Source organism: Bidens hawaiensis, unplaced genomic scaffold (genome assembly GCF_021521415.1).
Source record: "Bidens hawaiensis isolate Kalapana, Puna unplaced genomic scaffold, B.hawaiensis_p1.1 tig00019809_1, whole genome shotgun sequence".
Lineage (NCBI taxonomy): Eukaryota > Viridiplantae > Streptophyta > Magnoliopsida > Asterales > Asteraceae > Bidens > Bidens hawaiensis.
The window spans coordinates 164,763-178,034 of record NW_027493011.1 but is presented as its reverse complement, the minus strand read 5'-3'; the positions used below and the strand labels follow the sequence as shown (position 1 = coordinate 178,034).

At 39.7% G+C, this 13,272-nt stretch overlaps 1 protein-coding gene across 1 annotated transcript in view; it reads left to right on the top strand.

The window, feature by feature from the left end:
* LOC143559328 (ent-copalyl diphosphate synthase 1-like) overlaps window positions 1-12,439 on the top strand; it is a 36,679-nt gene extending 24,240 nt beyond the window's left edge. Inside the window, exons 8-12 of the mRNA XM_077047934.1 lie at window positions 5,856-5,971; window positions 6,069-6,167; window positions 11,154-11,493; window positions 11,583-11,771; window positions 12,230-12,439. Coding sequence (XP_076904049.1) covers window positions 5,856-5,971; window positions 6,069-6,167; window positions 11,154-11,493; window positions 11,583-11,771; window positions 12,230-12,439 — 954 coding nt within the window. The remainder of the gene's footprint in view (window positions 1-5,855; window positions 5,972-6,068; window positions 6,168-11,153; window positions 11,494-11,582; window positions 11,772-12,229) is intronic.
* The last annotated feature ends 833 nt before the right edge of the window (window positions 12,440-13,272 follow it).

Sequence of the window (13,272 nt, the reverse complement as noted above, 5' to 3'; positions counted from 1 at the left end):
TACATATGCTCTACGACTTGAATTTCAGACCACCAACAACGAAGCTGAATATGAAGCATTGATCGCCGGTCTGAATATTGCCAAAGAGATGAAGATCCAAAAGCTACAAGTCTTCACAGACTCATTGCTTGTTTCAAGTCAAGTCAATGATAGCTATGTAGCAAAAGAGCCTAACATGAAGAAGAATCCAGAAAAGGCAAAAGGGTTGATGATCACGTTTCAAGAGTGCACTATCAAGCAAGTCCCAAGATCACAAAACGAAAGAGCCGATGCCCTGAGCAAACTAGCATCCCTCACATTTGCACACCTCACCAAGAAAGTTTTGGTTGAAGTGTTGAAGACTCCTTCAATCCAAGAATTGTAGGTTCAAGATGTAATCACTGAAGAAGGTCCCAATTGGAAGACTCCCATAGAAAAGTTGCTAAAAAATGGTGAATTACCTTTGGACCCGACGGAGGATGAAAGGGTTCGAATCAAGTCCCGACAGTATGTGTTGCAAGGAGAAACCCTTTATAAAAAGGCTTACCTTGCACCACTACTAAGATGTGTGGGCCCTGAAAAAAGCCAATATCTGATCAAAGAGGTTCATGAGGGAATATGTGGAGCTCATTTTGGGCCAAGAACAGTGGTTGCAAAATTAATGAACCTTGGATACTTATGGCCCACGATGCACCGCGATGCAACCGAACAGCTCAAGAAATGTGAAGCTTGTCAAATTCATGCACCGGTTCCCAAAATCCCTAAACACGATCTAGTCCCCATCTCCTCGGCTTGGCCATTCCACAAGTTGGGAATGGATATCGTTGGTCCATTCCCACCAGCCAAGGGTGGGGTAAAATTCTTGCTAGTAGCCGTTGACTACTTTACCAAGTGGCCTGAAGTCAAACCACTTGCAAAGATAACGGGAAAACAAGTCATCCAATTTGTGTGGGAAAGCATCATTTGTCGCTATGGGTTGCCAGGAGTGTTGGTCACGGATAATGGGAAACAATTCATTGAGAAGCCTTTTAGCACATGGTGCTAAGAATTTAGAATCACCCAAGTATTCAGCTCAGTTGCATACCCATAATCCAACGGCCAAGTTGAAAGAACAAACCGAACCATCGTGGAAGGAATCAAGGCGAGACTGGGAAGGCATAACAACAATTGGCTTGAAGAACTCCCAAATGTTTTATGGGCAATAAGAACAATCGAAAAGTCAAGCCACAAACGAATGCCTTACAGCCTAGTGTTCGGATCGGAAGCTGTAATCCCAGCAGAAGTCGGAGTTGTGACTCAAAGAACACTCAACATGGATCTCGAATCAAATAACAATGAGACCATGTTGAATTTGCAACTCCTTGAAGAAATTCATGATCAAGCCGCAATACAAGAGGCTAAGTACAAGAAAAAAATGGAAGCTTATTACAATGCAAGAGTGAAACATGAACATTTCAAGCCTGGAGATCTTGTACTCCGAAACAACTAGGCCAGCAAGAAAGAAAATCAAGGACAGCTCGGCCCAAAGTGGGAGGGACCATATACAATCCTCGAAGCTCACAAGGGTGGATCCTACAAGCTGGCCGACATAGAAGGCAAAAAGCTTCCAAGACACTGGAACGGAAAAACCCTTAAAAGGTTCTATGCCTAGTCAAAGTCTTAAAATGTATTTCAAGAGATGTATAATTCTCCTTTTTGTGAACAACAACCTCTTGAATGAATGATAAAGTTTTTTTCATAACTTGTCTTTACTATCCTATAATCAGGTTGAGAACCTAGCAAGAAACTCCATGGCAAGGGCCATGTAAGGGGATGAGCTCCCAGGCCACATCGCTCAATAGGTTCAAGGGTTAAATGTACCTATATAAGGGGTGAGTTCCTATATCAATCCAACTCCATGAGACTTAGAAAATTTTTTCAACTAAAACTCGTCTCATAGACAGGTCTGAACAGCCTACACCAATTCGTTCCTTAAGCTTTGAAAAAATTTACGAAACAAAACGTACACTAAGTAGTGATACAAAGGATAGCCAACATGTGCTTTTTACCTAACGAAGCCTTGAAGCTGAAGTGACTGCAGCACTAAAACTTATTAAGGAAAGTTAGCTAAAAACACATCAAACTAACAAGACAAGCAACCAAAACACAATACATAAAACATTACGATTCATAACCAAGGCCTCCTAGGGCCATAACTAACATCATACATAATAAGCCATTTAGGCTAAGCCAAGGAAATCACAAGGATTCCCATAACATGTGTTTAAACGGCCAACAAAGGCCAATAACAACCATAAAGCAGAAACCTTAAGGGTTTCATGCTGAACCTAAAGTGTTTAAGATTACATAACATTGTTCAAGAGTGCTAAGAAAGCTACGAATAAAGTGTTTAAACACCAGCAGCAGGCTTTGAAGTAGTAGCCTCAACACTTTTAACCTTCTTCGATTTCTTCACTTCCGGGTCACCATCAACAATGGCCGAACCTTCAAGGCTTGCCACATGAGACCTGTCGCTACTTCCAGATAAAGTTTCTTCGCTATCACCGGAACGGGAGCGCTTCTTAGACAAGGACTCAAGCACCTCTTTGCAAACTTTCTCATCAAGGCTGGCTGGTTTCAAGCCCTGCAAAACGGAAAGAGGCTTACCATAGCAAGATGAAACATCACCCACATAAGGGTAAGTGAGCCTTTCCATCGCACGGACTGAGTCTGAGAAGAGCTTGGAAGCTTCACGGTTGAACATAGGCGACTGCTCCAAAGGTTAACCAGCTTCGTGATGATTGAAGTCAGCTACAAATCTCAATTGCTTCCCATAGCTCAGCAGCTTCGTGTAAACATCGCCCAACACCGTGTTGAATTCAGAAGAATGATGCAGGTAAGTCACAATCTGATGAAACCCGTGCTCAATTAGCCACCAGTTTTCGTTAGTAGTCTGGGTGACTGAAGCCTTCAAGCCTTCTTTCTCCATCTCAAAGGCTTTCATCTGCACCTTAAAGGCTTCCCGGTCAGCATCAAACTTAGCTCTATCGGCTTCCATCGCTTTCTTCAACCTTGCCATCTCAACCTCGTGGCCATGGGACAATTCATCAATCTTCTTCACATAACCCTCCTCCTTCTTCGCAAAACCGTCAACCTCTTTCTTCATGGCTGTCATCGAAGCCTTCATCTTTTCTTTCTTCTTCGAAAAATCCTCATACTCCTGCATCCCCTTTCGAAAACGAGTAACGCCCTCAGCTAAAAGGGCAGAAAGGTTGCAAGAGCTAAGAATTAGCCTTGAAAGCATGAAATCACTTTCCATACCGGAAATGGTCTCACGAACCCCAGGAGGAGCAAAATTGGCTAACACATCAGCACAGACTTCTGGGTCTTTGAAGCTATCACCAACCATAACGTTCCACTCAGGAACATAAACTTCATTCCCATCCAACCCTTGAACCGTCGCCATTGCAACCTTCTTACCAGCTGACTTCTTCTTCTTAAAGACAACCAAACCCTGCTCTTTTTCCACCTCCACACTCGGACCCTGATCTTCGGAAACTTGAACATCATCACTAACTTCGACCGGTTCATAAGAAGATGATGGACCAACAGACTTCAACAAATGCGGTGTGGAACAACGAGTTGAAGCCTTAGGAGCAGCAGCCTTGGTAAAGCCTTTAAAGTTCGGAACCCCAACATACCATAAACCTTCGAACCTACCCTCTTTCCCTCGAACCACAGCATCATCCCCAGGAGTAACTGCAACATCCGTAAATCCAACGTCTGAAGTATCATCACTCTTCCAAAAATCCAAGGCCAACATAACTACAAAAACAAAAGAAATCTATCAACAGGCATACAAGGAAAACAAAGCACATGCAAGATAAGCAATTTCATACCCTTATCATCCCTCATAAGCATGGGATCCCGATTAGGCTTATCCCATAACATGCTAATTCCTAACAACACAAGAAGATGTTCGGGAAGAGGACGGAGACGCGACGGACATTTCCTACTTGACTTCAAAAATACATCATTCAACTCTGATTCGGCCGGCTCCGGTTCATTTAAAACAGCCCCGGGTTGTCTCCAAATGAATTTAAAAGGAAGAATGGAATCGGAAACAAATAAAAAACGGTACCTTTCAAGAACCGAGGGTCGTAAACGTCGAGGAAACCAAACATGTATCAACTTGAGTATGTTCAAAAGTGTACAATTCGCCGTTCTTCGCTAAACGAAAGAAACGGCGAAAACCCAAAAGTGTCGGATCATATCCTAAAGCTCTACATAATACCTCAAAGTGTAAAACCCCAGCAAGCCCTAAGGGGTGAATCTGACCAAACGACACACAAGTAATACTCCAACACATTTAAAACAAAAACCGAAAACGGATGGCGAAGGTTCGAGAATTCAAAATGCCGGCAATAAAGAGCGACGAAACCCGCCGGGCAACGATGGATTGACGAATCGGCCGGCGGAGCAATCGGTTTAAACTTTAAACCTATACCCCATTCAACACAAAACGATTCGACCTCTTCTTGGATCAATCGGAAAAACTAACCGATAGATCTTTCTTAGCACCCATAATTTTGAAAGAAAGAGGAAGGATTGGAACTAACCTTATGAATGATTGAAAGAAACTTGAATATGTTTGGAGAATATTGTGAAAGTTTAAAAGAAATTCTGAAGAAAGTGAACAGTTATAACCACTATTAAGAGCAGTTATTGGGAAGTGCAACATGCAGCAACCATCCAATCAACTGTCTTGTCAGAAATTAAAAAATAACCAAAACTGAACAAAGCCTCGAAGCCTTCAAGCAATAAAAAAATGTGTGCAAAAGTCAGAAGCCCTTGAGCTTACTTCTCAAACACCTCTGACTTGGGGGGCTGATGATTGGGGTAGCCCAAGGAATTAATAAAATGGCTTTCACACATTAACACTAAAAAGGTTAAAAGGTTAAAAGCTTCGTTTCCCGCCCAATTTATGTAAACAAGTACGTGCACAGTACCCACGTGCAACAGTACAACGTCAAATCACTATTCACATCACTGTTCCCTCTGAACAAGGGACAAGCTCAGATAAAGTAATATTATTTTAATCACGGACCAACGGTCAAAAGGTTCCCGCCCATAAAGGTCAACTCTCTAGCAAACTGGAGGCTAACTAGTTTAGTTACTGGACTAAAGGCTTGGGCTCTCCCCCTATAAAAGGAGAACTTAGCCATAAACAACAGGGGATCAGATTTGGAGATAACACATACTCTTTGATCTTCTCTTCTTTCTTGAGAAGTATGCACTTTTCTTATTTCTTTCTTACTTCACAAACATCATAGCTTCACCAAGAACTTCATCCAAAAACCGATCTCAAACACCTCGGTCTTGGATCTCCGGTGAGCTATAACAAACAACAACAAACTAGTGAACCTCTCTCTACGTTTTGCAAACGTAGATGGATACCACGACATGCGTTAGGTTAACCTGAACCCTTGAAGCTTGTTAGCCTAACCAGTCCATTCACTATCATTGGTCTTATCTTTGTTGTAGCAACAATTACAGTTTGCTTTAATTATTTGAGTTATTTTCGAATACCGGTTGTTTTTTAATTTTCTTTGTTTAGCCTATAAGAGGGTTTGTTCAATTATTATTAAAGGAATGAAAAATATGAAGAAAATGGTCTCAAACTCGTCTCTCTAATCTTAATATTCTTGAAGCCTGATCTACTTAACGGATCCGCATTATAAAATTCTCAAACATACCAATACATAATTACAGAAACATGGTGGCAGTAGTATAAAATTTATGGGTTACACTGTATTGGGTTACATCCGCATTATAAAATTCTCAAACACACCAATACAGTGTAACTCATTAAGTTAAATTTTAAACTTGGTGAACAGGTTAGGTACGCACTCGACGTGCCATGGTATGCAAGTTTACCTCGACTTGAAGCAAGATTTTACTTGGAACAATACGGAGGCGAAGATGATGTTTGGATCGGTAAAACCCTTTATCGGTATGTGCAATACAGAAACGGTTAAAAAGATTCCTCATGCTATCCATTTTATGTAATAATTTTAAAATCTAATTCATCATTTTATTTGGAAATATAGACTCCCTAACATTAATAATAACAAATATCTTGAGATGGCCAAATTGGACTACAACCATTGCCAAGCAATTCATCAGTCGGAATGGACCAATATTAAAAAGTAAGGATCATGATGACTGTCATATTTTATAAAACATGAATGATACAAAAAGAGTTTCCTAGCTAACCAGATTGATCCTGTTAGAATATTCTGGATCCTCAATTAGGCTACAATTAAGGAGGGAAATGCTCCTGTGATTATTGTGTATTTTCTCCATAATTAGCTTTGGACTCCTCTATTTATCATTGTCGATTGTATGTATTTTATAATAAGAAAAGAATGATCTTGCCCTTCAATACCTCCCTGTTACCATTGTGTCATGGTATCAGAGCTTAAGGTATAATCCTTTGAACCTAGAAATTCATCAACATGTCAGACAACACTACTATTGCAACCAACATCCCTGATGAATTAACACTACAAATCGCTGCGCTTCTAAGAAATGGTCTTGGAGCACAGCCAATAACAACCAATTCCGAGAATCTATCTCTTGGAATCAAACTAGAAGGAGACAACTATGCCCTATGGGCAGCCCTGATGAAAAAGGCTATTGGAGGCAGAGGGAGAGGCTCTCACATTACTGGGGAACCGTCACCACCTCTAAAAACAGATCAGACGTACGCACGATGGGAACAAGATGATCAGTGTGTGTTCACATGGCTGATCCAAAACATCGATGCTAGTTTGGTAAATAATGTTTCGCAATATCCGACTGCAAAGGCCCTTTGGGATGGCCTTGCAGTTACATATGGCTCTGAGGCAGATTCATTGCAAGTCTTTGATCTTCACAAAAGGGCCAACTCTTTGAGGCAAGGAGGAGATACATTAGAAGAATGTTGGAACAAACTGAAAAAAATTTGGATGACCATTGACAGAAGAGAGCCGAACCCAATGAAACACCCTGAAGATATTCAGATCTACAACAACAAAATTCAAGAACAAAGACTCTACCAACTATTGATAGCTATCGATGACAAGTTGGAACCAATTAAGCGGGACATCTTGAAACGAGACCCACTCCCTACGGTTGAAGCCGCATACGCTATGGTACGACGAGAGATAGCAAGAATCAACATTTTAAAACCTGTAAATTCTGAAATTGACAGGTCATCTGAAATCGGCCTTGGACTGGCAGCAAGGGAATCAACCGCAAAACCGAAAAAACCGGTCAGAATCGCAGCGGAATAAAGAAAAAGAAGATAAAGCAAAATTGTATTGTAGCCACTGCAAGATGAAGAGGCATACAAAGGAGACGTGCTTTAAACTTGTTGGTTATCCCGAATGGTGGGAAGACAATCACAGGGAAAAGACAGAATCGCGAGGCAAAGGGGCGGCTGCCATCGGAAATCAAGACGCCGAAGTTGAACCGGCGACATCAAAAAGGCAGGATGAAGCAATTGGTTTTGGTGGTGTGGCTGCTGGAATAAACGCAACAGGTAAAGGGCTTGGTGGAAATTACACCCCAAGTCCTTCCATTCTCAACCCTAAATACTTTAAACCCTGTTGTTTTGACAATGACCAAAAGGATACCCCTAGCAACATTAATTTGGAACCTAAAGTCTGTCGAGCTCGTTATACATCAAATTCTAATCCAAAAAAATTAAGTGAATGGATTTTTGATTGCGGGGCTACAGACACTATGACGTATGATTATAAAGATTTTTTAGATATGTCATCCTCATCTAAAACTTATATCGAAACTGCTAGTGGAGAACGGGTTGAGATCAAAGGAGGGGGTTCAATTGAATTCTCTAAGAAAATGAAGCTGAAAAATTGTCTCTACATTCCTGCATTATCCTCAAAATTGTTGTCTATTAGCCATGTTACAAAAGAATTGAATTGTGTGGTGCTAATGTATCCAACATTTTGCATTTTGCAGGACATTCTTACGAAGGAGATAATTGGGCGTGGTACTGAGCAAGGAGGTCTCTACTATGTTGACGAGGTGACTCACCAGGGACATGCCATGCTTGCTCACGGAACAGTTGATAGACAACTTTGGTTATGGCATCGTCGTCTTGGTCATCCTTCATTTGGGTATCTTAAGTTGTTATTTCCGAGTCTTTTTTTGAATAAATCCACTCATGATATGAAGTGTGAAACTTGTGTTCTTGCTAAAAATCATAGAGTGCCTTTTGATCAAAGTAACACTAGAGTTAAGTCGGTTTTTTCATTGATACATTCTGATGTTTGGGGTCCTGCTCCAAACTCTAATAATAGTCGATTTCAATATTTTGTGCTATTTGTTGATGATTGTTCTCGAATGACTTGGATATACTTTCTGAAACATAAATCAGAGGTTCCTAAAAAATTCTTTGCATTTTATGAAATGGTTCAAACCCAGTTTAAGAAAAAAATACAGATTCTTCGCTCTGATAATGGTGGAGAATTTATAAATCAGTCTATGCAAAGTTTTTGTGAAAAAAATGGCCTTATTCATCAAACTACATGTCCTAACACACCACAACAAAATGGTGTCGTTGAACGGAAAAATCGAATTCTACTTGAGAAAAGTCGTGCTATGATGATCGAATCTCAAGTTCCTCAGTCTTTTTGGCCAGAAGCAATAGCTACATCCGTTTATCTACTTAATCGTCTACCTACACAAATTTTGGAACATAAAACCCCTTTACAAACTCTAGGAAGTCAAGTCACTATCCCTTCTATTCTAACCCTACCACCACGTGTTTTTGGATGCATAGTATTTGTTCACATTCCTAAGAACAATAGGAACAAATTTGACCCATGCGCAGAAAAATGTGTGTTTGTAGGATATGCTACTCATCAAAAGGGGTATCGTTGTTATAATCCTATCACACGTCGTATTCATGTCACTATGGATTATGACTTCTCCGAATCTGAATTTTATTTCAACAACCAATCTAGCGTTCAGGGGGAGAAACTTAGGGAATCTCTAGATTGGTTAAACACTCTAAGTTGTTCTGAAACTGTTCTAACAGAGCCTGTAGATGGCGCCACCGAGTCCCTCCCAACCAACATAGAAGGGGCTGACGAACCAGTACACACAACCAATGAATCTACTTCGGACAATGTCCAACAAGAGGTAAATAATATTTTCTTGTCCAATTTTGATGATGTTACAAGTCATAATGATATTTCAAGTCCAGAAATGCAGTCAGAAGAACCACCGACTCGTGTTCTGCCTCCGAGGATAAATAGAGGCGTTCCACCGAATCGATATTCTCCAGAACATGTATCTCGAACTTCAAAGTACCCGGTGAATGGAGGCAGAGAGGGAGTTGCAGATAATGCAAAAGCATTCTCTGCCATCCTCCTCTCTGAGAATATCCCAAAGACAGTTCAAGAGGCAAGTAAGAAAGTCGAATGGCAAGATGCTATGAATACAGAAATGGAAGCTCTTATAAAAAATGGCACGTGGGAAAAGTGTGTGTTACCTGCAGGAAAGAAGCCTGTTGGTTGTAGGTGGGTTTTTTCTATTAAATATAAATCTGATGGAACCGTTGAACGATATAAAGCAAGGTTGGTGGCTAAGGGGTATACGCAGACATATGGCATTGACTACTCTGAAACTTTTTCCCCAGTTGCAAAAATTGATACTATTAGGGTGTTATTCTCGGTAGCAGCAAATAAAGATTGGCCGCTTCATCAATTTGATGTCAAGAATGCATTTCTACATGGAGATCTCAAGGAAGAGGTATACATGGAAGCACCCCCTGAGTTCTCTGGCGAATTTCAACGAAATGAAGTATGCAAACTTAAGAAGGCGTTGTATGGGCTTAAACAATCTCCACGTGCATGGTTTGGGAGATTTACGATGGTTATGAAGCAATATGGGTACAAACAGAGTAACGCTGACCATACCCTATTCTTCAAGAAAAGAGGTGATAAAATTACATGTCTAATAATATACGTTGATGATATGATCATAACAGGGAGTGATGAGGAAGAAATCACCTTGCTTCGAAAGAACCTCTTTACAGAGTTTGAAATGAAGGATCTTGGAGGGCTAAAATATTTTCTTGGGATTGAGGTTCTTCGATCTAAAGGAGGAATTTTCATCTCTCAACGAAAATATATTTTAGACTTATTGGCAGAAACAGGTATGGTGGACTGCAAACCAAGTGATACTCCAATGATGGTAAATCACAAGCTAAAGATAGATGAAAAAGATGAGCTAGTAGATCGTGAGAGGTACCAAAGACTGGTAGGAAAGCTAATTTACTTAGCCCATACTAGACCAGACATTGCTTATGCTGTTGGGGTAGTAAGTCAATTCATGCATCAACCTCAGTCGGAACACATGGAAGCAGTTATGAGGATAATACGATATCTTAAGGGTACTCCGGGAAGAGGTATAGTGTTCAAAAAGAATGGGCACCTAGATGTTAAGGCGTTCACCGATGCTGATTGGGGTGGAAATCCAAATGACAGACGATCTACTGCAGGGTTTTTTACCTTAGTCGGAGGGAACCTGGTCACTTGGAGAAGTAAAAAACAGAAAGTTGTATCTTTGTCAAGTGCAGAATCAGAATTCAGAGGTATTGTTAAAGGGATCACAGAGATCCTTTGGGTAAAAAAATTGATGAAGGAACTTAATTTTCCAGTAAAGCTTCCGATCCAATTGATGTGTGACAACAAAGCTGCAATTAAAATTTCAGAAAATCCTGTCCAACATGACCGAACAAAACATGTTGAAATAGACAGGCATTTCATAAAAGAAAAAATTGAAGATGGTACTGTAGAACTCCCGTTTGTGAGATCTGAAGATCAGTTAGCTGATATTCTCACAAAGGCGGTTACGGCAAGAACATTCGAATCGGTATTAAGCAAGTTGGGTATTGGAGATCCCACTACACAACTTGAGGGGGGGTGTTAGAATATTCTGGATCCTCAATTAGGCTACAATTAAGGAGGGAAATGCTCCTGTGATTATTGTGTATTTTCTCCATAATTAGCTTTGGACTCCTCTATTTATCATTGTCGATTGTATGTATTTTATAATAAGAAAAGAATGATCTTGCCCTTCAATACCTCCCTGTTACCATTGTGTCAGATCCAAAACAGATGGTATGAACATCTAAACATTGGACAGAACATGAACACAAGGCTTTTATGGTCATATTACATGGCCGCAGCGAGCATATTTGAGCACGAGAGACGAAGTGAGCGAATTGCTTGGGCCAAAACCAACATGCTACTTGAAATTATTATCTCCTTCTTTGCTGTATCGCAATTATCAAACACACAAGCGTTTATTGAAGAGCTCACAAACCCTAAGCATCATTGCATTGATGGAAAACCATGGAATACGATAATGAACGCGCTGCAAGAAACCATCAACCAAATCTCATCGAAAGCCCGGGAAGATCATGGTGTAGACATCCATTCACACCTCCAAAATGCTGTAAGCTCTACATCATATATGTGAATCATATATACCGAGTGCTTATTAATTATTATTTCTCCAATTTTCTGTTAAATTTATAAAATAAGTGGACATCATGGCTGTTAAGAAAGCAAGAAAATGTGGGTGCGGCTGCAAAAGGAGAAGCCGAGCTTATAGTTCGGACAATTAATATGAGCAGTGGACGATGGTTACCCGACAAGGATGCAGTATCTCATCCTCAATACCGACGAATATCCTCTGTCACATATGACCTCTGTCACCAAATTTCTCAAAAGGTATTCAACATAACGAATGGTGTAATCTAAACAATATTTTTATTACCCGACTTAACATCACATCGATGAATTATCGATCCATTTAAGGGATTGGTCACTGCGGTTTAAAAAACTAATAATGACATAACAAACATAAAAGTAGCATATGAAATTATCGATTTGAAGCTAATAAGTACGAAGCCTAAGATAATCAGAATACGGAGAAGTAGTAAATGAATCGAATAGTTTGATTTTAAGAAGACAAAATAAAATAAAAGATAACTGAAATTTCCGACAGGAATTCTTGTAGAGTGTAACATTTAGTCGTTTAAGAAAATAATTGGGACGGTTCAAACAGACTGGTTATATAATAGGTTCCATGTTCTACTGTCTCTTTATGAAAACAATTGTTTTAATAAACCTAGCTCTTAATTGATAAATCATTTTATTTAAGGGAAGTATTATATACATGTGTTTAGGGGAATGATGATACACTAAGCTTGGAGATTGAGTCCAAAATGCAAGAACTTGTGCAGCTCGTGCTTTCTAATTCACAAGAAGACGATCTCGATCATGAGTTGAAGCAAACGTTTTTAACTGTAGCCAAAACTTCTTACTACAAGGCTTATTTTGGTCCTGAAACTATAGATTGTCACATTGAAAAAGTACTATTTATAAATGTAATATGAAGTTCGTGCATCAACGTACTAGTGAAAAGTTACTCTAATAAATGCATCAAGTGGAATCCTATTTTGTAGTTTACCTCTAAATATTATCGCAATAATACAATTATATGAGAATAAAAAAAGTTATGTTTGTACTCTTACTTGTGTACAGTTTGCATTTGACCACTAAAGTCTTTACAGTTTTTGAACAGCTAGAGAATGAATTCTTGTGGGGTAATTTTGAGCAGTACTACTAGATTTGACAAACACTACTCGGGCCCGTCGCTCTAGCACAACTGGTCATAAAAACGGGTTATTTATTGACATATAATTTACGCTAGTGTTTTATTGACATACCATTTACGCTAGAACGGGTAAGAAGGCAACAACATACTCAACATTCAGCTTCGGATCAAATGTCTAATAACCTGTAAACAAATTAGCTACCCAGATATTATGGAATTGTACTAGTGGCTAAAATACACGGTTTTACATTATAACTTGTGAACTCCCAAACCCCGTGTTGATAGTTGAGTATTTATACTTGTCCAGGTTGCTAGGTCTGTTAAGGAGCACGTTCCATGCATGTCTTGGAATTACCTTTATTGCATGAACAATTAGTTTGCTTTACTTTATAATTTAATTAATGGTTTGTGCATGTTGAGGACATGGTTTATTATTTTGAAATGGTTTACTTTTACGATTCCGTAAACATTTTAAACGAGGATCATCATCGCCTTCCTCGTCATCTTCATTCTCATCATCCTCATCATTGGACTCGTCATCTTCCTCCTCTTCAACTACCACTTTATCCTCGCTCCCAACGACAGTTACTCCAACACCTAAAGCAGTCACTT